Raw genomic sequence first — 24,778 nt, forward strand, 5'->3', positions numbered from 1 at the left:
AGACTTCCACGTTGAGATGGCCCTGCCTTCCCGCTCTGCGTCTCCATCTTCCACGAACCATGCAGTGTCAGGTACGCCACACTCTCTCTTTGAGGTTCTCTCATATGACAGGTTATCCCCTGAACATAGAGCATTCACTGTCAACCTCTCTCTCACACGAGAACCTAAGTCCTTCTCTCAAGCCATCCTTGATCCTCGGTGGCGTGTAGCCATGAATGAAGAAATTCAGGCTTTGCAGAACAACAAAACATGGAGCATTGTTCCTTTACCTCCCAACAAACAACCCATTGGCTGCAAGTGGGTTTATAAAGTGAAGTACAAACCAGATGGCACCGTAGAGCGTTATAAGGCTCGCAGGGATATAGTCAAGTTGCCGGAGTTGATTATGGTGAGACATTTGCGCCTCTAGCTAAGCTTACTACTGTGCGTGTTTTGTTAAGCCTTGCAGCAATAAAAGGTTGGCATCTTCACCAACTTGATGTTAACAACGCCTTTTTGAATGGAGACCTCACTGAAGACGTGTACATGAAGCTACCTCCTGGTTTTTGAGGTAAGGGGGAGAATCAGCATGTTTGCAAGCTCCATAAGTCGTTGTATGGCCTCAAGCAAGCTTCGAGGCAGTGGTTTTTAAAACTCTCAAGTGCATTGCAAGCTGGAGGCTTCACTCAATCCTGGTCAGACTATTCTATGTTCATTCGAAAGTTTCAAGACAAGGTCACAGTGTTACTTGTGTACGTAGATGATGTAATTATTGCAGGAAATAATTTGCAAGACATAGAAGCTACAAAGCAGTTTTTAGCAGGCCGTTTTAAACTCAGGGACATGGGAACCCTGCATTATTTCTTTGGGATTGAAGTGGCACGTTCAAGGCAAGGTATAGTGCTTTCACAGCGCAAATATGCACTGGAGGTGCTTGAAGATGCTGGATTCTTGGGTGCCAAACCATCCAAATACCCTATTGATCAGAACTTGGTCTTAACTAAAGATGATGGAGTTTTGTTACAAGATGCTTCCCAATATCGAAGACTTGTTGGTAGGCTCATTTACCTAACAATTACAAGGCCTGACTTGGTTTATGCCGTACACATTTTGAGTCAATATATGGACAAGCCTCGACAACCACATCTTGAAGCTGCCTATAGAGTTTTGAGGTATGTCAAGCACACACCAGGTCAGGGAATTTTACTACCTTCTCATGGACACCTAGAACTTACAGCATATTGTGATGCTGATTGGGCAAGATGTAAAGACACTAGACGTTCTACAACTGGATATTGTTTATTCCTAGGGAAGGCACCAGTCTCTTGGAAGAGTAAGAAGCAAGGAACAGTTTCCAGATCGAGTGCAGAGGCAGAGTATAGATCGATGGCTACTACTTGTTGTGAGATCACTTGGATATTGGCATTATTGCGTGATTTACATGTTAATCACAAAGAAGCAGTTCAGCTATTTTGTGACAATAAAGCAGCAATCCATATTGCTTCAAACCCTGTTTTTCATGAGAGGACAAAACACATTGACATTGATTGTCATGTTGTGCGTGAGAAGGTTCAAAGAGGACTTGTGAAACCTATTCATGTTCGGACTAATGAGCAGACAGCAGACTTGTTCACAAAGCCTCTTGGTTTGAAGCAACTTATAGCTCTATTAGGCAAGTTGGGTGTTATCAACATACACACCAACTTGAGGGGGAGTATTAAGGAAAGGAATCAAAACTGATACTATAGGATATGGTAGAATAGCTGTAAAGATATGTATGAAAAGGTTCTGATATTTTACCATAGTTATCCCTACTTTCACGTAGGAAAGATTTGCATGAAGCTGTATATAACCTTGTAACCTGCCCTACTTTGAATATACAAGAAACATATTATTCTCCAAAATCTTTACCCAGATATCTAGTAATTAAATATCAAAGTGAATTTTTGTTTGATTCCTTCTGTTTGCTTCTCTGCTCTTAATCGTTAAAATAGTTAAGCTTTATGGAAATAAATGAATTAATTATTGAAAAAATAGTGAAAGATAGGAGATTTTTTTGGTACTACTAAATTACTTAGGGCTGGGCAGGTAAAACCGAAATACCGGACCCGTCCCGAACCCGTACCGAAAATAAGCGGGACGGGACGGTATCAAAAATATAAAAATCACTATTCGGCCCGGCCCGTACCGTACCGAACAAAACGGGACGGGCTTCGGTATTAATGTTTGAAATCCCGAATGGGCCCGGCCCGTACCGGTTATATATGTATTAGTTTTTTTTTATATAAATGAGATCTATATGTAGCTTCTTATCTAGTTATGCGGTCCCCTCCCCCACTCTGTCTCTTACAACTCTCTCTCTCTCTCTCTCTCTGTTCTTCACCTCTTTCTCCCTCTCTCTCCCTCTCTGTTCACTCTCCTCCCTCCCTTTCTAACCCTATATTCAGCCTCTTTTACAGTTTGCATGTCTTGGCACTCTGGACATCACCACCGCACCATCTTCAGTCTACCGAGGTAGCACCACCGTCTCCGCACTACCCGCATGAAACGCTGCCCAGACTTGTTCTCATCAATTTTGATGATCTTTTTGAAGATCTGGGTTTGTCGATTTCTGCATGTTCAATGAGGAAAATAGTATTTGCCGGGTAATTTTATATTTTCTTTCTTTTCTTGAGACTTAGGTTTGTAAATGTTGAACGGAAAAATTGGAATATTTGGTTTATAATTGGATTGTGATGGTTTATGTCTTTCTATATTTTTTCGATTGATCTATGCCTTTGGTGATTCTGGGTTTTGGTTCATCTGCTGTGATTTTGGTCCAATTCCCCGCACTTTCATGTTTCTGTATTTGGTTGTAGTTGAATTGGTTTTAGGAATTTGTGGATCGATGAAAGAAAGTGAAGTTACGATAAAAATTCATATCTTCAATTCGCTGACTTACTTTGAATTGGCTGTGGTTATGATCACTTTCTTTCTCATTTTTCCATCTCATTCACGCACACATATGGATCTCAAGTTTCTGTCTTCTTTTTCTTTCAATCTGGGCAGCTGATGAGTTTCATAGTATTGTGGGTAATTTGCGTCTGAATATTCAATGATGTTTTACTTTCACCTTGGAGAACTGATGCCCAAGTTTTTTTTTTTTTGGTTTCCAAGTTCTATCAGGTTTCTGTTATTTTTGGCTCAATTTTGTGGGATTATCTTTGTTGTAGTGCTCAATTTTGATTTATCAAGTCATTGTTTAGCCAACAAAGCAAAGTTTTGATCGTCACAGCTGCATCTCATTCCATTGAACATCTGGAAATTTTGAATACCTGTTACTTGAGTACTTAACTGTGGGCAGAAAAAAAAAAAAAAAAAAAAGAGAGAGAGAGAGTCGGGTATCCCAAATTGGGCCCGGGCCCGACCCGATCCCGGTCGGTTTCGGTACCTTCGGTACCAACTTTGAAAAAACGTAATCCCGTCCCGGCCCGTCCCGAATAATATTTTCGGTACCGGGCTCGGTATCACTCAATAACCGGCCCGTCCCGGCCCGTGCCCAGCCCTAAAATTACTAATACTCATGGGTGTTTATAACTTGTAAGTTGCAAAATTAAAAGCTAGAGTTGCTGACCTTTGTAGGGTGTTTAACACATGAGGAAGAGAAAGAAAAACAATGATATTGGAAATAACTTGGTGGACAGAATTAGTGTGTTGCCTGATGAAATTTTAGCAAGTATACTCTCTCTATTGCCCCTGAAGGAAGCACAAGCTACTAGTGTTCTTTCTAGGCGATGGCGCCATATGTGGGCGTCTACTGTTACTCTTAACTTTGATAGTGCCCCAACCATGTGGAGTTTCGTACACGGCTCTATATCTTCCAAGCCCTACAACCTCAAATCGAAAGTAGAAGGCGAAATCAGTAGGTTCGTCCCTTGGATTAATAGTGTGGTGAAACAGCATAATGTCCCGTGCATTGAACTGTTCAGGGTTCGTTCTCCTCTAAATCAAGAATTCGCAGGTTCCATTGATAAATGGATCCAATTTGCAATGGAAAAGGGTGTTCAAACACTGGAGTTGGACTTTTCAGTCTTTGGATGTGTTCCTCCAATGTATACTTTCCCCCATGATCTTATCAAGCACTTGTGTGATGGTCATATTCCAATTCAAGGCCCTTGTGCATGCATTGGTTTGAATTCCCTCAAAGTTCTTAATTTCCATTGTGTTAATATCGCTGGAGAAGTTCTTGAGTACTACTTGTCTAATTGTCCAGTTCTTGAACGACTATTAGTGCGTGATTCTCCATCTTTGAGTAATCTAAGAGTTGTTGGTTCATCAGTTGCATTGAAGTATCTACTCATAGAATACTGTAGAAACATCAAAAGCATTGAGATTTGTGACACAAACCTCGTTTCATTTATATATGATGGAGATTGTAGAAATTTGCTTCTTAGAAATGTACCGCTGCTTGTTGAGGTATCAGTTAGTATGCCTTCCTGTAAGGACTGCATAGAGGTTGCCTTCACTCAACTCTCATGCCGTCTTTCTCAGTTAAAGATTTTGAAACTGAATCACCTTGGGGTTAGTCCATCCAATTGTTATGTTTTCGTTTTCCTTTATTTTTATGGGATTATATTAGTGCCTTACTCCTTGTTTGGTTTCAGAGATACAAGAGAGATCGTGTTCCTCAATACAAGAAAGATCTTTTGTTTCCTGTACTAGCAAGTCTCAAACATTTGGAATTATGTCTCTACACAGAAGATGATTGTATTCTTCTTCAATTAACTTCCTTCCTTAAAGCCACTCCTAACTTGGAGGGTCTTGCGCTTGTGGTATGTTTTTACTATGCAGCCTATACTCACTGGTATATTTTCATTCATGTTGCGTGTACACTAACTTGTACCCTCGGTGCAGTTGAATCCAGCATTTCCTTGGATAAGAGAAATTAAATATAAAGCTGCCAAATGCTCCCATCAACATCTCCAGGTAGTGCAACTAGTAGCATATGATGTAGTACATGGTTCTAGCGCATATCATCTCGAAGTTGTAAAGTACCTGATCAAGAGTGCTGTTGAACTTAAGAAAATCTTAATTACTCCTAATGCTGACGATGAGGAAAAGAAGGACAGAGTGAAGAAGGATATCGAAGAAGAGGTGAAGAAACAGAAGGCAAGAAATCATTCTAGAAACCAGCTTATAGAAGGAGTTCCTTTAACCATAGCTTTTGTTGAATATAATTATGAGACGAAGTCCAAATTTGCGTGCCTGTATTAGGCCGTGTTGGTCAACTAGTTGAGATGTTCTGTTTTGAAGCAGAGTCATGTTGATGCTTTGCCAATAAATGTACTAAAAATGCTCTGGAATTTCTTGGCTAAGGCAGACAACAACAGTTTAATGTATTAAAAAGGCTCTAGAGTTTCTTTCGAGTGCAGCTCTTCTTTCTCTGCTGTACTTCACCATCGCTATTGACTTTGACTTCTGTTCCAGAACAGAGGAGTATGAGATTATTTAGTTTTCTTTAGCTATTGACTTGATGGAACTCTTAGTTCTTAAAACTTTTGAGTGTTACTTCTTTTCATGTGCGTTACTAAACTCACTATAGATGCTCATTGTAAAATCACAAACTTTTTTCAGTTTTCTGTCTCTCACATTTAACACAGATCAACCAAATACTTGAATTAAACACATTAACTGCATAATTTTGAAGCCTTCAAATATTCAGTGTAAAACAGAATGCAATCAACCTAAACCCCATACGTATATATGTGGATATATGTGTATATATAGAACAAATCAAAACCATTAGGTAATAGACTAATAGTATCGATTCTCAGAGGATAATATACTTCCCATTGAGACTGGTACGCCTCTAAATCCTCCGACTCCTACAACCTCAAATCAGAAGTAGAAGATGCAATAAGTAGGTTTGTTCCTTGGATCAATGGTGAGGTGGACCAGCATAATGTCCCACGCATTGAATAATTCAGGGTTCCTTCTTATCTAAATCAAGAATTCTCAGGTTCTATTTATAAATGGATCCAATTAGCAAGAGCAGGGACCGGTTTAAATGCTGGAATTGGACTTTTCAGTCTTGGGATATCGTGATCCAAGGTAGACTTTCCCCCATGATCTTTTGAAGCACTTGTGTGATGGTCATATTCCAATTCAAGGCCCTTCTGCATGCATTGGTTTGAAGAACCTCAAAGTTCTTAATTTCAATTGTATTGATTTGGCTGGAGAAGTTCTAGAGGACTTCTTGTCTAATGGCCCCGGTTCTTGAAAGACTATTAGTGTGTGATTCCCCATCTTTGAATAATTTAAGAGTTGTTGGTTCATTGCATTGAAGTACCTACTCATACAACTATACAAGACATTGCATCAAAAGCATATATCGAGATTCGTGACACATAAACAGAAGATGAATATTCTTCAATTAACTTCTATCCTTAAAGGCAGCCTAACTTGCACTGTCTTGTGTTTGTGGTATGTATTTATATTTGGTGGATAGAGACTCCACCCGGTGTATTTTTGTTCAGGTTTCAAGTAAACTAAGTCATATCCTCGGTGCAGTTGGAATCGGCATTTCCTTGGATAAGAGAAATAAAATATAAAGCTGCCAAATGCTCCCATCAACACCTCAGGTAGTTCAACTGCTAGCATATGATCGTAGCAAATGCCATTTAGAAATTGTCTAGTATCTAATAGCAAGTGATGCTGAACTTGAGAAAATTGTAATATCTCCTAATCACAGCGATCAACGAAAGAAGGACAGAGTAAAGAATGATATTGAAGTTGTGGTGAAGAAAGAGAAGGCAAGAAATCATTGTAGGCAGAAGCTTTTAGAAAGAGTTCCTTTAGCTTCTCTTGAACATGATGTAGGTTGAGATGAGTTCTATATTTGATTGAAGATTCATTGAAAAAGGAAGGTTCAAACATATATCCTTCTCCTTTTCAAAAAAAAAAAACATATATCCTTCTCTAATATGGTTTGCAGTGATTCTTTTATAAAGCACAGATCGATTTATTTCCTGGTCATGGGACTCTTTGCAACTTTTTTGAATAGAATTGTTACTTCTTTAATTCTTTTATGTGCATTAAACAATACATAAAGTGCATATCATGAAGCATTCAATAGACTCATAGTAAATCAGAATGCAAACAACCAACAAAGCCCCATAGTTTATCGTTTAGTAGAACAAAATCACAACCATACATGATGTACTGTATTTTTCCATTGCTAATTACTTGGACCTAGCAGTTGAAGAACCTACAGCTTACTTGGAATCGGGGCATCACAGAATCCTTGTAGACTGATATGAGATCATACAGTACGAGGAAAATGATGTTTTGCTGTTCTCTTGTTCAATCAGTTCACATATAAATTTTCCTAGGAGCCATACCAACCACAAAAAGAGAAAGGTTGAGGTCAATTGCTGTTCTCTTGTTCAATCAGTTCACATATAAAGCTTAATGACTAAACAAATTCAACTTCATAGTGAAACAACAAAGCGATCTAATTGAGTACTGCAAGAAAATTGATGACAAAGGTTTAATGACATTGCATATAACTAAGAAACAAATGATCATGACCACGAATGTTCCAACAAAAATGGCTAAAACCAGAGCCCTTAAACAGAATCAACCCAAAAAAACTGGGGTTGTAACACCATATGGCAAATTAGTGTGGAGTTTTTTCTTAACCTTTTTGGATCCTTTCTTGTGCAAACTAAAAACATATAAGCCATAACCACGTGCATTGTTGGGTAACTTACGCACGAAGTAGATGGAATTCTTATCCCATCCTGGAGCATTATGGGGTGAGATTAATATAGATTCGTTCGAATCCAAAATCAATGCAATATTCCCAATTGATTCGACCTCTATCCATCTGCAGCTCCCATCAGAATAGTCCAGCTTAAACGCATGGAATCTATCGGGGCTGTTAGTCCTCCAAGTCCTCCAAACCAGGAGCAGACCTTCCACTGTCTTGATTATGTAAGTTCGGTATGATTCATGATGGACAGTTAGGAGCAGACCTTCCACTGTCTTGATTATGTAAGTTCGGTATGATTCATGATGGACAGTTCTTTGGATTGCACCTGCATCAGCTTCAATATCAGTCTTATAAATGGGAAATATGGAATTCGTAAAATCCCACACTGTAACAGTACTACGATTGCTGCGTAAGGCATACAACTGATTATGATTCCACATAATATCTGTATAACCTCCTCTGTGCTCATCAAGTTTTGTCCATGTAAGATCTCCATTAGTCTTGCAGAATGCAAGATTGTATTCTCCTGCAAGCCGTGGATTATTGACGATACAGTACATGATCATGACCCCAAAAATGTTGTTCCTGCTCCTGCTGCTGCTGGTGCTGCTGCAAGTCGGCTGCGGACACACTACAACTTTGGTCCTGAACCTTTTCCAAAAATCCTCCAAGGATGTGAAAATCCTTATTGCAGGATATGAATGTCTTTCACGTATGGTGCCTGTGATTATGGGGCCATCAAGATCATATGTTATGTTAATTATATCTGGAAAATCAGAGAGCGGCGGGAGTGAAAGTTGAGACGTCCCAGATAACAAGGGATTCACGAGCACAAACTCTAGCTTCTTGTTCAAGAAAAGCAGCCAACCTTGAGAAGATCCGAGGAAAGCACCATGGTGTAACTCCTCAGGTATGCTGTTCTTCGACTTGGAAAACTTTATGCCTTCAAGATTATAAAAAACAAAGGGCTTCTTCTTCCTCCTTAAGAGGGTATCTTCCCTATCAATGCTAAGGCCCTCTTCTTCCTCGATAATTTTCTCAAAAAGGGACCCTTCATCATGACCAGCATCATCGTCAACGTCCTCCAAATCGTCATGATCAATATCTTGGTAAAGAAGAAGCCAGGGGGCTTCAGCTAACCAAGTGAATGACGTGGATGTCTCTAAGATATCTTTGGTCACATTATAGCATGAATGACAAACTGCTTTCCAGCGCAGTATGCTTCTCAAGGGTAATTTTGATAAAATCACTTCATAAATGTCGGTAGGAAGTTGAGACCAATCAGGTTTTCTATTTGTTCTTGTGGTGGATGTATGATGTTGAAGGCAGGCAGACTCCACCATAGAGGACAAGAAGCATTAACCCCAATTACAAAAGCGGAGAGTGTTGCTTTTTATATAGCACAATGTTGAAGGATACTCAATGTCAATTTGCCTCTTCAAACTAGGGTTTAGTTCTAGAGTTGTAATAGGAGAAGGTTCTAGATTTCCTAGTTATATTCGGATCCTGTTACCTTGTATGTACTTTGTAAATCTCTATCTAAAGGGTTCCTATTATCAATAATAGAACACACAATTTCTCTCATCAATCTCTCGAATCATATTTTCCTTAAACACGTTATCAGCACGAGCTCTAACCCTAGCCCTAAAAACCAAAAACCTAAAACCCGAATAACTGGCCCTGTAGCACCGCCGCACGCCTATTGCATTCTTCTCCTCTCACATTTCCTCTCATTTCTTCATCAAAGTTCGTCTCTGTCTCTTCTATCTGACCTCCAAATTTCAGCCCAATTGGAGTCGTTTTGAGACATTTACACCAATCGAAGTGGGAGCTGTTCAGAAGCGAATCTGCTCCAAATTTATGCTTGTAATCCTTCTCTTGCTCTACTCGAATCCCTCAAACCTTGTTTGAGATTGACTCCAATGATTGTCCGAAATCGAGTGAACTTCTTGGCATGCAACTTGGCTTGATCAAATCAAATTCCCTCAGCTCTCTTTCCAGCTGAAGTCCTCAGTAAAACTCACCTCTTTGGTTGGTCTTTGCACCGCCGCACGCCTGCTGCCTTCTGCCTGTTTTGCTGCTGCTGCTGCTGTTTTGCTGTTGCTGCTTCTGCTCCAACACACTTGTATCGTACGTGTTCTCAAGCCCCGAATCAACAAGGATTTGCAATCTCCCTTCTCCTCCATCCCACCTTTCTATAACGTGGGTTCGATTATTTAATAAGCGGAATTGTGGGGATTCACGCTATATACAAACTAAGAGCGTTCGTGATCTTCGGACTAAGAGCATCCGCAAACATCGATTTTTGACCATATTAAACATCATTGTTTCAGTCTAATCCAAATATTCTTGGAAATAGATTTCTTGGTAACATAGCTCGGAAATCTTATATTAATATTAGTTTTTGTGGAAGCATTGACTCCGAAACTAATTCGTTCTTGTTTCACCTTTTTCAGGATGACAAACTCGAACAAACCCGATTTTGTTCCATTGGATTATGCAGGCAAGAGATACTTGATATGGGCTCGGGACATTGAGCTCCATCTCATTGCCCGTGATATATTGCACACAATCCAAGAGCTCTGTTCTAGAGGAACTACTCCAGACCCTCAAGCTGAGATCGACAATTCTAGGGCACTTGCCCTAATGATGTGTCATATAGATAGAGACCTCCAGTTTGAGTTCATGAATGAGGATAGCGCTATAAAGTAATGGCAAGCGCTTCAGGAACGTTATGGTAATGTTCGTGACTCCATCCTTCCAAATTTAGAAGCAGAATGGAATGATCTTCGCTTCTCTGACTTTGATACAGTCACACAATTTTATTCGGAAGCTCGCTGCATCAAAACAATGATGCGCATCTGTGGCAAGCCAATCACAGAAGACCAATTGATGAGAAAACCCTCAATACCTTCCCTGTCTATGCTATGAGGTCCTCTGATTTATTCCGGACTCATGTAAATGCAAGACGGATCACAAGTTATTGAAGCTATGGCCACTGCTGAAAGACATGGCAACGAGCTTGTGAGAAGAGAAATTGATAGGCTTCGAGATGGCCATCAAGAGCATCGTCCCATGGCTAGAGAAAGTCGCCATCGACGTCATGATCCATATGATCAAAACTCTCAGGAAGGTAATTGCCAAAGGCGACAATCACGCGACCGTAGGAGGCGTGACTTTGAGGGACGAAGGGTTGGAAACCATGAAGCCAACGTTGGCCATGGTCATCAGTTTCCAACGCCACCGGTCTTAGGGACCATATATGCACATTGCGCCAATGCGCCTCAATCAAGGGAGAATTTTCTTCATGGTGTCTATTTCTAACATGGAACGTCTGATCAATGGACCTTAGTTTGCGATGTACCTAAGAAGGTAACCACCTCATGGAGATCAAGACATCGAGCAAAAGAAGACTTTAAATCTGGCGATGAAGACAAAATGCCGCAGATTTCTTTAGTATAGTCTTTTATCTTTCCAAGAATTATGTAATGGCAATTATGCCTTAGTCAATAAATGACATTTTGTATTAACTCTTTCTCACTAGGCTCACCCAATTAAGTATGATGTATAGGAAACTAGTTGAGATTAGTGGTACTTAAGAGAGCCTCGCTCCACCGACATCTCTTCTTACTTTCCTGGTCATGTTTAATTGGAGTTACCAAAAAGATTAAGTGACTACAATTTGTCTTAGTTTGATTTTTATTTTGGATTAGATTTTTGATTACGAAACTTTGATGTAATCATTGGCTATTAATAAAGTGTCGATTTTTTAATACCTTGGACATGCCTTAATTCGAACTTTATTATTTTAAAGAGTCAATGGTTTTCATGTGGAAACACATTGTGAGAATGGACAAGAGTTCCTTTGCATCACCTCTAATGACAACAGACATAAACGAGTATTAGAGAAACTTATGTGTCGTTCGATCTAGTGGGTTGTATGTAACCACTATTCGAATCATTAAATCAAACCATATCATGAGGGATGACTTATGAGATTTCGACACATATAGGCTTTGTCACGACCGTTTGGGACACCCAGGTCATGATATGATGATCCGGATACTAAAGACTTCACACAGACATCCATTCCTCAGAACGAAGAGAAGTAAGAACTAAAAATTGGTTCAAGGAGCTACACCTACGCCTCACGGCGCCATGACTGTGCAAGACCGGCCACATATGGCCGGCACCGCCCACCCCCTGCGGCTACAACATGGCATTGACGCCATACACCCTAATTCATCTCCTTCTTTTACTTCTAAAGTCAATTGTGACTTCATGGCTCAACCAAAATCATCATTGGTTGCTTCTAAAGCCAATCTTTCGTTCTGAAAAGCCTAGCCTGCTCTTTAGCAAAATTAGGATCGAGACAATCCTATGCAAAGGACCCAAAGGAAATAATTCCATTCCATTCTTACAAAGAATCCAAGGGGATTCAGTGGACCGATTCAACCAACTTGCAGACTGCTTAGATGTTTTATGGTGTTGGTTAATGCGTAGACACACTGGTCATGTGTCGCGCTATCGTCCTTCTGTAACGCTGCCTATGCTAAAACTCTTGGCTCAAATCATATGGCTACAGGCTCACTATCCGGATCATCCCATTCAGTCAATTTGACTTGATAATGCTAGAGAGTTTCCATCAAAGATTTTCGATGACTATTGCATATCATTGGAGATTGATGTCGAACATCATATTTCAATGTACACACCCAAATGGTCTCGCTGTAAAGCCACCATTAAATGACTACGATGGTAGCCCGAACATTGGTAATGCGCACCAACATTTTCGCTTGGGGTTATGCGATATCGCATGCAGCTATGTTAATTCGTCTACGACCCATCACCGCTCAACCTTTATTTGCGTTACAGCTAGTGACTGGGTGCGAGTCCAATATCTCGTACTTACGCATATTTGAGTGCGCGGTTTATGTGCCAATCGCGTCGCCACAGCGCATCAAAATGGGTCATTAGTAACGAATGCATATATATTTGTGTTGGATATAAATCTCCAACTATAAGTCCGCTATGTAAAACCCTTGACAGACGATCTCTTTTCCGCTAGATTTGTGGATTGTCATTTTGATGAGACAGTCTTCTCGTCGTTAGGGAGAGATTAGAAGAACGTCAACGTTCAACAGGAACGACAGGAATTGTCGTGGTCTATCCTCACTATGTCTCATCTCGATCCCCAAAAGTGACGAGATCACATATACTTGCTGCAAACATGTCTGCAAGGATAGATGTTCCCTCAGAAGGACATGACGCTACCCAAAGGAGCTGGGCACGGCGCCGCTGCCATGGATGGTGGTATAGTGACGCCACAAGGTGGCATAATGGCGTCATAGGCCATGGGTTCCGCTAGAGGGCGTAGGAGACCCATAGGTTCGATAGATTCTCACCCTAGGAAGAGAACGAGTTTGGGACAACTTGATCCATTGATCATTGATACTCAAAATCCGTCTCATGAGAATATTCTGGATTGTGGTTATGTCCAAGAGACATCGTTGGGGGACGCCTCAATGTTAGAACCAATTCCTGTGAATATAGAGATATCTACAAACTACACTAGTGTACATGAGGACGTGGGATTATTGAGACCAATGATATCGAACCTTGCTCCGTTGAAGAATGCCAACGTAGAGAAAATTGGCCTAAATGGAAAGATGTGATCCAGGTTGAATTGCATTCACTAACGAAGATGAAGGATTTCGAGCCTGAGATGCCAACACCTCCTAACATAAAACCTGTTGAGATTAATAGGTCTTCGTTAGATAGCGTGATGAGAAAAAGATATGGTAATCTCACCTTATGGCGTAAGGCTTCTCACAAAATGCCCTGGAATCGACTACTAGAAGACATATTCTCTCGTAATGGATGTCATTGCACTCCACTACCTTGTCAGTTTGGTAGTTTCCGAATAACTGAACATGCAGCTTACGAATGTGGTCACTACGTATCTTTATGCGGATCTAGATACGGAATATAATAAATGTTCTTGTGAACTTCATTTACCCAAGTCAAGTGGCTCTAGACCACAGAGCGAGTTTCAATGAGGTTGAAACGCTCACTAAAGTGACTTCTTGATTGGGAAGGGATATGATGAACTATGCCCACGTGTTTCCATGACAAGTTCCGGATTTGCAATTTTTGCAGTTTATGTTGATGAATATAATTGGAACCTTTGATGAGTTAAGGGAAACCGCTGAACATCTGAAATCCGAGTTTGAGATAAAGGACCTTGGGATAACACGGTTTTATCTAGATTTAGAACTTATATACCATGTCAATGAATTCTTTGACATGTTGATAAAGTCAAGATGCACTCCCATGGCCATCCGTAGTCTTGACCCTAAGAGGGATACATTTCGTCCTAGGGATGATGACGAAGACGTGTTAATTGGCAGAAGTGCCGACATTCAGGATTAAATCAGAGTTCCAACCTATCCGAGGTTGTGGCTAGCTTCCGCTGATCGGACTTGCTGGTTTTGCTTGTATGATAATTCTTTTCTTTTGTTCTAACCATTACCTCGTTTATTTTTTGTAGCGGGCTTGCGTTTTAACCTGACGCGCGAGGAAGAGTGCCGTGTGGCGAGGATTAAAGGTTGTTGGCGGAATCGCAACCTGCTGGACCTTCGTTTGCTCATTGGTTGGGAGTTGCTGGTCAATCAACAGTTAACGCGCGCTCTTGGTAAGGAGCTTCCGCTGGTCTGAACCCTAGCTCACTTTGTACCAGGCTAACTCGTTGTGTTTGTTGTAGATTCTCCGCCGGGTAACAAAGCGAGCCGCGACGCCTTTGCCAAATCAATGGATCGCTCGGAGATCAATAATTACCTGGAGAGCATGTATGCCACTGGGCTAGCGGCGCAACAGACTGTTGTTGACCCACAGACACTGGCGTTGAGCCAGTCAGCGGTCCCTGTGGTGATGCCAATGCCTCACCACTCGCATCTTCCTCCCACTGACCAGACCGTGGCGTCAGTCGAGGGTGGTGACTGTAGAAGGGATGCCGAAGGGAGCGAGGCCCCTGCTGCTCCTGTGTAGCCGATAGAGAGAGCGCCCGCCAATCGGCGTGGGCCCCAAAGGGAGAGGGTGGTGCCCTCGAAGGAACCAAGTTCCATTGCGGGGTTGGAGCCGCAGACGACGTCTAGGCCTGCTGTCGCTGGTGCGACACGAGCGGTTCTGCAGAGGAGGCGGCGGCAGAATGACGCCGACGAAGAGGCAGAGGCGACGCCAATGTTAATGTTTAAAGTTTAGCGGTAACTAAACCTTGGTTAACGCTGGTCCGATGGGCGGATCGCTACTTGCGATATGATCCATACTCCCGTTACCTGTCAAGTAAAATACAAAGAGGCGTCATAAGGGAGACCGCGCTGGGCGGTCTTCTCTTCTCCGATGCCTAAGTCAGTCAATGTATTTATGTTGACAGAATAACAGTAGGTAAGTAGTAAATGCGTAATTAATGAGGAGAGAAGGGAGAACCTTTTATAGGTTGGGAAGAGGCTAACCTCTTCCTTGTTTTCGATGTGGGACTGACATGCTTCAGCTCCCAGCTTCTGGAGCTTCTGATGCTATCTTGGCGCGGTGATCTGGGGATGAGCCGGGGCTCAGGCGGTAGCCTACTTGGCTGTGTTTCTGTAGGTCACACCATTGGTGGTAGTTGGTACCGCTGGCAGTAGCATGAGCATGGCTCATTCTAGCTAATTATGCTTTGGCAAATGCTCATGTAAGTAAATCTTAGGATTATTTACTTTTGGAATCAAGCAAATATGAGTGAAATTAATTTGCTTCAAGAACTGACCCGTATGAAGAAAGGATTGAACTGCCTCAATAATCTCTTCACCAATTGTCTCCCAATAATGTTGAAAAAATAAAGGAGGCATCCCATCCGGTCCAGGTGACTTTGTAGGATACATCTGAAATAGAGCACATTTAATCTCCTCCCCTGTGTAAGGCAAACAAAGCTGCTCATTCATCTCGTGAGACACACAGGGTTGTATTGCCGCAATTGTAGATTCCATTGCCCCAAAATATAATTTTGAAGCTGTAAACATTTTGCTAAAGTAAGAAGCAACTACTCTTTCCAGGTCGGTGTCCTCTTCACACCACTTTCCCTCGTCATCATACAGCCCCTTAATCAAGTTCTTATGCTTTCTGGTTGATGCCTTACGGTGAAAGAAACTCGTGTTGCGATCTCCCTCTTTTAGCCACTGCACCTTCGATCTTTGTCTCCAAAAACTTTCTTCTTGAGATAGCAGACTTTGTAAATGGCACATCAAGGTCAGCTTCTCATTCTGCACAGCGCTAGTAATCTGCGTATCCATCAATTCATCAAGTCGTGCCCTAATTCCCAACATGGTTTGTTGTCGAACACGAAAAGTCTTTTTCTGCCACTTATCTAACTCCATCCTAGTATGCTTAATTTTTTCCGTAACCATATACAATGGTACTCCAGTCACATCAGTTTGCCAAGCCTCCTTCACCAAAGGGTCACATTTAGGGTGTTGAAGCCAAAAAGATTCGAACTTGAATCTGTGGAATTTCTACCGTTGTGGAATTGGAATTGTGCTTGCATGTAAAAGTATAGGAATGTGATCAGAATCACTTGGAGGAAGATGGACCAATTTCGCATACCCAAAAACATCACACCATGAAGGTGTACAGACGGCACGATCAAGTCTCAACTTGGTTTCAGAATTCTACCACGTTGTCTTTGTACCCTGAAACCCCAGATCCAGTAAATCTCCATAACCCAAGGCCTCATGAAAACCTCTTATCTGACGCTCAGACCTAACTGGCCCGTCAATCTTTTCTCCGCTGTTCAAAATCTCGTTAAAGTCTCCGATAATTACCCAAAGGAGGGAATCAAGATTAGAAAGATCACACAGAAGCTGCCATGATCTATCTCTCTCCGCCGTCCTGGAATAGCCATAAAAGCCAGTCAGTCTCCAAGAATGGGCACCCTGATTGCCGACCACCACCGCATCTATATGATGAGCTGACGTCGTTCCATTCTGAGATTCACATCGTCATTCCAGAACAGACCTAAGCCTCTCGATTGGCCCTCGCTCAACACTGCCTTCGAGTGCGCAAAACCCAGCGCCCTATGCAGCGTTTTAAAGTCACCTTGCCTGCTTATCTTAGTTTCACTCAAAAAAATAATTTGAGGCCGATTCTGAGAGATCAAATCTTTCAAAGCCCTAGTCGTGGTCTCGTTGCAAATTCCTCTGCAGTTCCAACTCAATATTTCCAAATCCATGGTAGATCGTAGCTTGCTTAATTTTGTTCACTGTTTTGACTTTTAAGGCTCGTTGTTTAAAATTTTTTATTCTTTTTTCCGGGTGTTATATATTTTACATGCTTTAAAAGGTAAGATGACCAAACTTTGAAAATCCGCTCTAATTAGGTGAACAATATTTTTAGGTATCATCTAGTTTTTACTTTATGTAGTACAACTATATGTGTCATTTTAGTGATTTTACATAATAACAACAACACTTTGTATTAGAATTCACATGACACTCTTTGACACAACCTATTAAATTGGGGGAGTGAAATTCACAATCATCTCTTTACAAGCTACACTCCCAATTGAGTTTTCAGATATTTTTTTTCATCAATACATGTTGGTTTTATATATTACCAAAATGACATAATTTTCTAGAAATAAGGTAATAAAAAACTAAGAAGGGAGTGTGGAATGTAAAAATTGGAGTGCAAATTTCACTCTCCTTAAATTGTCTATGTAGTCACATGACTTGTGCACTAGTGTCAAGACCACTACCATCGTGATTATCATGTTCACAAGTCAGTGCTTTGAGAGAGAAATGCGGGTTGGCCACCTGTGTATTTATCTTCTTAGGTCTTTGGTTTTTTGTTAGGTTAAATAAGTTTCTACTCTGTTTGAGCTAGGATTTAGGAGTCTTGGTCTTGGCCTAGATGTTGAGCCATTGTTATGGCTTTGCTCTCGGGGATTACTAGGTTTACTCTCGCTAATCTCTTGTTGTCAAAGTACTTGACAGTTGTCCTTGCACGTAGTTTGGCTTCTTTGAGACATGATGCAGAGAATAAAACACATTTTCATGTTAGCTATGGCAATTTTTTCGATGTCTTCTTGGCTCATAGTGTTTGTGTAGTATGGAGTCATTGAAGTAACGCATATGAGTGTGAAAATTCTTCTATGTACCGACGGTGCAAATGACCAAATACTTATAAAATAATCTCAATCTTAATCTATACTATTATTAAGAGAAGAGGCTTTATTAGCCAAAACTGAAAATTTTGACAGATTTAACCCTGAAAGATTAAAAAACTTTGACAATAAATTAAATCATAAGGGTAAATAGGACAATTATAAAATAGATTTTATTAAGAAAATTGAAAAGAAATTATCCCACAACCTCCACTTTTCTCTCCCACTATTATCTCTCTGCAATAACAGATCTGTTTAAGGAAATCTCTCTTTTATGTGTTTGGCAACTCTAGGTTACTTGACCTAGTGGTAATAGGGTTAAATTAGAAGGATCTAGATTCCTATTCAATGTACGATTACTTTCCTTGTACGATTGAGATTCTATGCATTGTAATCCTCTATATAAAGAGGCCCCTATTATCAATGAGAATACACAGCAAATTCCTCTCAAATTCAGTTTCTCTACAACACGTTATCAGCACGAAGCCCTAACCCTGAAACCCTAAATTCGTAGCCTTCAAATCCCAGAAACCACCGCCGCCCACCTTGAAGCTCTCAACTCCAGGAGTCCAGAACCGGCGGCGCCACCACCAGAACCGGCCGTAAATACACCAAACCGGCCACCGGAAGTGACGCAAAGATCTCTGCCCGGTTCAACGACTTCCTCACGGCTTCTTGCATCCATACTCCACCACCTGCAGGAACTCGATCCAAGACATCCGGAACCGGAAATTTCACCACCGGAACCGGCCTAAAAGTCCCTGAACCGGCCACCAGAAAACACTGCAACCGGACCGGCAGAAAAGAAAGAAAAAAAAAAAAAAAAAAAAAAGGAGGCAGAAGCAGAAGCCCAGCCCAGCAGATCTGCCCAGGCCCAGAAGCAAACCTCCGGTCAACCTTTTTCTGGCCGATTTCCGGCAACATTTCCTGCGACTTTTTCCGGTCACATTCCGGCGACTTTTTCAGGCCAAATTTTCCGGCGACTTATTTCGAGGTATTTTTTACTAAACGTTCCCGTTTTTTAGAGTTTTTAAATTCAATTTCTCTTCTTTTCTCGGGGACTTTCAACCTCCCTTCTTCTACCCCCCTTTCTTCTTCATAGGGGAGACCAAAAGCCGAACTGTGGGGGTTCGTGCTCACTCCAAGCTTGGAGCTTGTAGAGTCCTCCAAACTTAAGAGTTTGTTGAGAAGAAAACAATCGACCCCACACATCATTGTTTCGATCTAATCCAACCCCTCTTGGAATCGAATTTCTTGGACGCGACTACGCTCGGAAATTCCTAATTTCTTGGAAGCGACTACGCTCGAAAATTCCTAATTTCTTGGAAGCGACTACGCTCAGAAATTTTATATGTTTTCGTGGTAGCCTTTCACGCTCCGAAACTAACCCTAATTTCTTGTTCTCTTTCAGGATGAGTAACCTGAACAAATTGGACTTTGCTCCATTGGGAACAACTGGCTCTGAATATCACAGGTGGGTTCGTGATGTCCGCCAGCATCTCAAGGCCGATGGAATCCTGGATACGATTCTCGAGCCTAGCCAGGACGTGCTAACTGTTGAGCAAGCTCAAGCTTTGGAAGCAAATAGAGCAGCCTTAGAGGCAAATAAGGCGAAAGCCATCATCCTAATTACTCATCATATGGATGATTCGCTCCAGTACGAGTATATGAATGAAGAAGACCCTAGAAGGCTGTGGGTCTCACTCGAAGAAAGATTTGGCAACGTCCGTGACTCCTTCCTTGCTTCCTGACCTAGAAGTGAGATGGCATAGCCTCCGCTCCTATGATTTCAAGTCAGTTCTTGACTACAACTCGGAAGCACTTCTCATTAAATCCTTAATGGAATTCTGTGGTAAAGAGATCACAAATGCGATGTTGATTGAGAAGACTCTCTCTACCTTCCCCGTTTCTGCATTGATGGTTGCTAAGAACTATCGAATTGATGTTACTGCAGGACGGATCACAAGGTTTCATGAGCTCATTGGAGCTATGAATGTCACTGAAAAGTATGACAACATCCTTGTGAAGAACTATAATTCGAGATCCGTGGAAACAGAGCATATTCCGGAATCCAATTATAGTCGTGCCCCTAAGAGAAGGCGCCAAGAGCAAAACCCTAACATTAGGGATACTTCTAGACTTTCTGGTCCATATAATCGCTCTACTTGGGAAGGTAATCGCCAAAATAGGCGAACACGGAACCGAAGAGGTCAACGTGGAAAGAGAGAGGGAGGCAACGCCTCTGGCCATGTTGGTGGCTCCACCAACACTAAGAGCCATCTTAATGACGCTTTCAAAGCGCCTCAATCAATGGAGTTTGAGCAAAGAGATGTATGTTCTCAATGTGGAGTGTCTGATCATTGGGCACACATTTGTAGAGCTCGTGAAGAACTTGTCACCGCCTACAAAGCATATTTGTGAAGCAAGAGAAGCTCACTATGTAGAACAAGAAGATCAAGAAGATGATCTAGAGTGAAGGGTTGAAGACTACGAATCTGGCTGGGATCAATAGATCGACAATTCTGTTTAAGTCTTTATTTTCCAAGAGATGTAGGCAATTGCCATATTATTTTGTAGTAGATGCCTATGGTTTAGTCTTTTTTCAAAGTAGGCGTACTCAATGTAAATGTGATGTCTAGGAAGGTTTTGAGATAAGTGGTAATTAAGCGAGCTTTGCTCCACCGACATCTCCCTACTCACCTGGTCACATTTGCGTTGGAATTACCGAAAGAAGTTAGACGACTACCATTTTTTTGCATTAGCTAAGCATTTGGATTAGATTCTCCTAATGGTTAAGAGACAATGATGTACTCCGTTGGCTTATGAATAAAATTTTGAGCTCTTTTCATTATGACTCCATTTTGATTCATGAGCATGTTACTTTGTGACTACGATGGCTGGGCCATCAGTATTAATTCAAGGACATGGAATAGCCCAAGTTCTCTTTGCCAAATGGCACCTTGATTAATGTCACAGAAACTCTCTACGCTCCTAGGGCAACTCGCACCTATGGATAGCCAACGGATTCCATGCGAAAACGCATGTAGAGAACAGAAATGAGTTCCTTTGCAATGCCTCTAATGATTGCGAACGAAGGCGCATCTTAGAGAAGTTTATGTGTCTCTCTAGTGGACTCTATGTCACTATTCGAGCTATTAAATCCAATAAAGTTATGAGAGAAGATCTCTTGGATTTAGACACATATTGGCTTTGTCTCGACAGGATAAGTCACCCTGGTCATGATATGATGATCCGTCTACTAAAGACTTCACATGGACACCCTCGAGCGAAATGAAGCAAGAATCAAAAATTGGTTCCTGGACTTAGCAAGACCGCAACAATTGCAGCATCTGGCGCTGCAGCTGTCTTGGGGCGCCATATGGCCGCCCAAGTCCCTTATGACAACGCCATATATGGCGCTACCCATGGCCATGACGCCATGGATGTCAATCCCCATGGTTATAACGCCATGGATGCCACTTCCCATGGTCATGACACCATGATGGGTGATGTAGTCACAAACTTTGCTTCAATATGCGTTTCAAACGCTCAGGCCCAACCAAAACTCTCCTTGGTTGCTTCTAAGGCCTCTCGCTCATTTTACAAAGCCACTTCCTTAGGAAAATTAGGACTGAGACCGTCCTATGCAAAGGATATGACAATACTCATTATGTTCTTACATAGAATCCGTAGGGATTCTGTGGACTGATTCCACCAACTTGCAGACGTTTAAATATCTCATGATGTTGGTTGATATGCAAACACGCTGGTCACGTGTTGTGCCATTGTCCACTTGTAATGCTGCTTATGAAACACTCCTAGCACACATCATATGACAACGGGCTCACTCCCCGAATCATCCTATTCAGTCAATTGGATTTGACTATGCTAGTGAGTTTACATCGAAGACTTTCGATAGTTATTGCATTTGGGACTGATGTTGGACATCATATTCCCATGAGCACACCCAAATGGTCTCGCGGAAACGACTACGATGGAAGTCCGGACATTGGTAATGCGCACCAACCTCCTTATATCCGCTTGGGGTGATGCAATATCGCATGCAGCTATGCTAATTCGTCTACGACCCACTGCCACTCAATCTACCTCTGCGTTACAGCTAGTGACTGGGTACAAATATCGTACTTACGCATATTTGAGTGTGCCATTTATGTGCCAATTGCGCCACCACAGCGCTCTATAATGGGTCCTTACAGACGAATAAGCAACTCAGTTGGATTTGAGACTCCAACAATCGTCCGCCACTTAATGCCCTTGCATGGCGATCTCCTTACCGCTAGATTTGCGGATGTCACTTTGATGAGACAGTCTTCCCGTCGTTAGGGGGAGATAAGAACACAGATGTTCAGCAGGAACGACAAGAATTGTCGTGGCCTGTCCCCACTATGTCTCATCTCGATCCCTACTAAAGTGACAAGATCACACAAATATGCTGCAAACATGCCCGTAAGGATGGAAGTCCCTACGAGAGGACGTAGCGCCACCCTACACAGAGGTAGGCATGGCGCCAATGCCAAAGAGAGTGGTACTCTGGCGTTATAGGCCATGGCCCCAGCTAGGATGCGTGGGAGGCCCGTGAGTTCGAAGGATACTTTGGCACATTCCAACCCTTTGATCATCGACACTCAAAATCCGTCTCATGAGAATCTTCCGGGTTATGGTTATAGTTGGGGGACGCCTCAACGTTAGAACCCTATTCCTGAGAATATAGAGCTCTATGAAAATTACACTAGTGTACATGAGACGTGGGATAGAAACTCCATCATAATTGATGATGTAGTTGCGCATTTCGTTGCGCATGAGTTTGTTGAGTTAGATGATATCGAACCACGCTCTGTTGATGAATGAATGCCAACGTAGAAAGATTTGGCCTAAATGGAAAGATGCGATCCAGGTTAAGATGGATTCTCTAACGAAGAGGAAGGTCTTCTGAGCTAGTGATGTCAACACCTCCTGACATAAAACCTATTGACTAATGGGTCTTCATTACAAAGCGTGATGAGAAAAAGAGATGGCAATCTCGCCTTATGGCGCAAGGCTTCTCACAAAACGCCCTGGAATCGACTACGATGAGACATATTCTCTCGTAATGGATGTCATTGCACTCCACTACCTTGTCAGTTTGGTAGTTTCCGAATAACTGAACATGCAGCTTACAAATGTGGTCACTACGTATCTCTATGGGGATCTAGATACAGAATATACATGAAGGTTCATGGTGAACTTCATTTACCCAAGTCAAGTGGCTCTAGACCACGGAGCGCGTTTACAAAGAGGTTGAAACGCTCACTAAAGTGACTACTTGATTGGGAAGGGATATGCCCACGCGTTTCCATAACAAGTTTATGATTCTATCGCGGTTCATGTTGGACATGATCTTCATTAGAAGTCCTTAAAGAGTTAAGGGAAACCGCTGAACATTTGAAATCCGAGTTTGAGATGAAGGATTTTGGGAGAACACGATTATGTCTCGGTTTGGAACTTGAGCATCGTGTCGATAGATGCTTAGGAATTTTGACAAGGTCAAGCCTTCAAGCACCCCCATGATCGTCCGTAGTCTTGATCCTGAAAATGATCCTCTTCGTTGAAAGGATGATGACGAGGATGTGCTAGAGGCAGAAGTGTCTTACTTAGTATAATAGGCGCATTATTGTACTTAGTTAAATGCACAAGACCGGACATCTCATTTGCAGTAAGCTTGTTAACTAAGATATAGCTTTGCGCCAACGCGACGCCATTAGAATTGGTGTAAAAGATATCTTTCAGTACTTGAGATGTACGATTGATATGGGCTTGTTCTATCCCTACATAGAGATGATGGATTCGGACCCATCACACACCAGGAACGCCACCAACACTGGCATGCGTCCCCTCTCCCCATCCCAAAACGAAGTTTGCGTTTTGGAAGGTTTTGCTGATGCTGGGTATCTCTCTGACCCACACAAAGGTCATTCCCAAACTGGTTAAGTGTTCACCATGGGTAAAGACTGCGATATCTTGGAGGTCTACAGAATAGACCCTAGTCGCTATATCTTCGGACCATGCAGAGACTATTGCTCTTCACGAAGAGATTCGTGAATGTATATGGATTGGATCCATAATTACGCATGTTCGAACAATTGTGGTTTGAAGTCTACCATAGATGAGCGTACGAGCATTTAGGATAATGCAGCTTGTTTTGAACAAATGAAGCAAGGCTACATCAAAGCGACAACACCAAGCTTAATCAGCAACAACAGACTCTCCTCAAGATCAAAATGAACTAGGTTCGATCTGAGGACAGTGTGGCAGACTTGCTCACTAAGTCATTGCCTAAATTCCACTTTCGAGAAACATGTTGGTAGCATCGTTTACGGAAGTTATCCGAACTCCCATGACTGTAGTCATCAGGGGGAGATGCAAACATCAGGGGGAGATGTCTACATGTATGGTCTCGAAACGTGAAGGGTGTGTTGTGCTCTTTTTCCCCTTCGACCGAGGTTATTTTTATCCCACTGGGTTTTTTGTTACTCGGCAAAGTTTTTAACGAGGCAACGAGAGAAGCACCGCGTTTGGGCAACACAAGGGGGAGTGTTTAAGGAAATCTCTCTTTTATGTGTTTGGCCCAAACTCTAGGTTACTTGACCTAGTGGTAATAGGGTTAAATTAGAAGGATCTAGATTCCTATTCAATGTACGATTACTTTCCTTGTACGATTGAGATTCTATGTATTGTAATCCTCTATATAAAGAGGCCCCTATTATCAATGAGAATACACAGCAAATTCCTCTAAAATTCAGTTTCTCTACAACAAGATCTATTTTCTTTAATTTGTAGATAAATTTTTTTTT

At 41.8% G+C, this 24,778-nt stretch overlaps 3 protein-coding genes and 1 non-coding gene across 4 annotated transcripts; 3 read left to right on the forward strand and 1 right to left on the reverse strand.

Annotated features, from left to right (window-relative positions):
* The first annotated feature begins 211 nt into the window (after nucleotides 1-211).
* On the forward strand, nucleotides 212-1,719 carry LOC133731066 (uncharacterized mitochondrial protein AtMg00810-like). Its single transcript, XM_062158533.1, has 2 exons — nucleotides 212-388; nucleotides 556-1,719. Exons 1-2 carry the CDS (start codon nucleotides 212-214, stop codon nucleotides 1,717-1,719), a joined length of 1,341 nt encoding a protein of 446 aa, XP_062014517.1.
* Nucleotides 1,720-3,018: 1,299 nt separating this feature from the next.
* On the forward strand, nucleotides 3,019-3,112 carry LOC133734923 (small nucleolar RNA Z101). The gene has a single exon (XR_009858667.1). It is a non-coding gene; the product is annotated as a small nucleolar RNA Z101 (small nucleolar RNA).
* Nucleotides 3,113-3,604: 492 nt separating this feature from the next.
* On the forward strand, nucleotides 3,605-5,448 carry LOC133728552 (F-box/FBD/LRR-repeat protein At1g13570-like). Its single transcript, XM_062155959.1, has 3 exons — nucleotides 3,605-4,539; nucleotides 4,623-4,790; nucleotides 4,873-5,448. The coding sequence occupies exons 1-3, from the start codon at nucleotides 3,613-3,615 to the stop codon at nucleotides 5,230-5,232; spliced, it is 1,455 nt and encodes a 484-aa protein (XP_062011943.1). The 5' UTR covers nucleotides 3,605-3,612; the 3' UTR covers nucleotides 5,233-5,448.
* Nucleotides 5,449-7,426: 1,978 nt separating this feature from the next.
* LOC133731067 (uncharacterized) lies at nucleotides 7,427-9,075 on the reverse strand. Its single transcript, XM_062158534.1, has 2 exons — nucleotides 7,995-9,075; nucleotides 7,427-7,934 (listed from the first exon to the last, which is right to left on the reverse strand). The coding sequence occupies exons 1-2, from the start codon at nucleotides 9,073-9,075 to the stop codon at nucleotides 7,597-7,599; spliced, it is 1,419 nt and encodes a 472-aa protein (XP_062014518.1). The 3' UTR covers nucleotides 7,427-7,596.
* Nucleotides 9,076-24,778: the final 15,703 nt, after the last annotated feature.

This window comes from Rosa rugosa, chromosome 2 (assembly GCF_958449725.1).
Source record: "Rosa rugosa chromosome 2, drRosRugo1.1, whole genome shotgun sequence".
Classification (NCBI taxonomy): domain Eukaryota; kingdom Viridiplantae; phylum Streptophyta; class Magnoliopsida; order Rosales; family Rosaceae; genus Rosa; species Rosa rugosa.

Excerpts from the sequence above, each read along its gene's own strand:
- LOC133728552 (XM_062155959.1), top strand. The coding sequence starts at position 3,613 with ATGAGGAAGAGAAAGAAAAACAATGATATTGGAAATAACTTGGTGGAC. Across the intron at positions 4,540-4,622 it reads TGAAACTGAATCACCTTGGG|AGATACAAGAGAGATCGTGT; the intron begins GTTAGTCCATCC and ends GTTTGGTTTCAG. Across the intron at positions 4,791-4,872 it reads TGGAGGGTCTTGCGCTTGTG|TTGAATCCAGCATTTCCTTG; the intron begins GTATGTTTTTAC and ends CCCTCGGTGCAG.
- LOC133731066 (XM_062158533.1), top strand. The coding sequence starts at position 212 with ATGAATGAAGAAATTCAGGCTTTGCAGAACAACAAAACATGGAGCATT. Across the intron at positions 389-555 it reads AGTTGCCGGAGTTGATTATG|GGGGAGAATCAGCATGTTTG; the intron begins GTGAGACATTTG and ends TTTTGAGGTAAG.
- LOC133731067 (XM_062158534.1), bottom strand. The coding sequence starts at position 9,075 with ATGGTGGAGTCTGCCTGCCTTCAACATCATACATCCACCACAAGAACA. Across the intron at positions 7,935-7,994 it reads CATAATCAAGACAGTGGAAG|GTCTGCTCCTGGTTTGGAGG; the intron begins GTCTGCTCCTAA and ends AGACAGTGGAAG.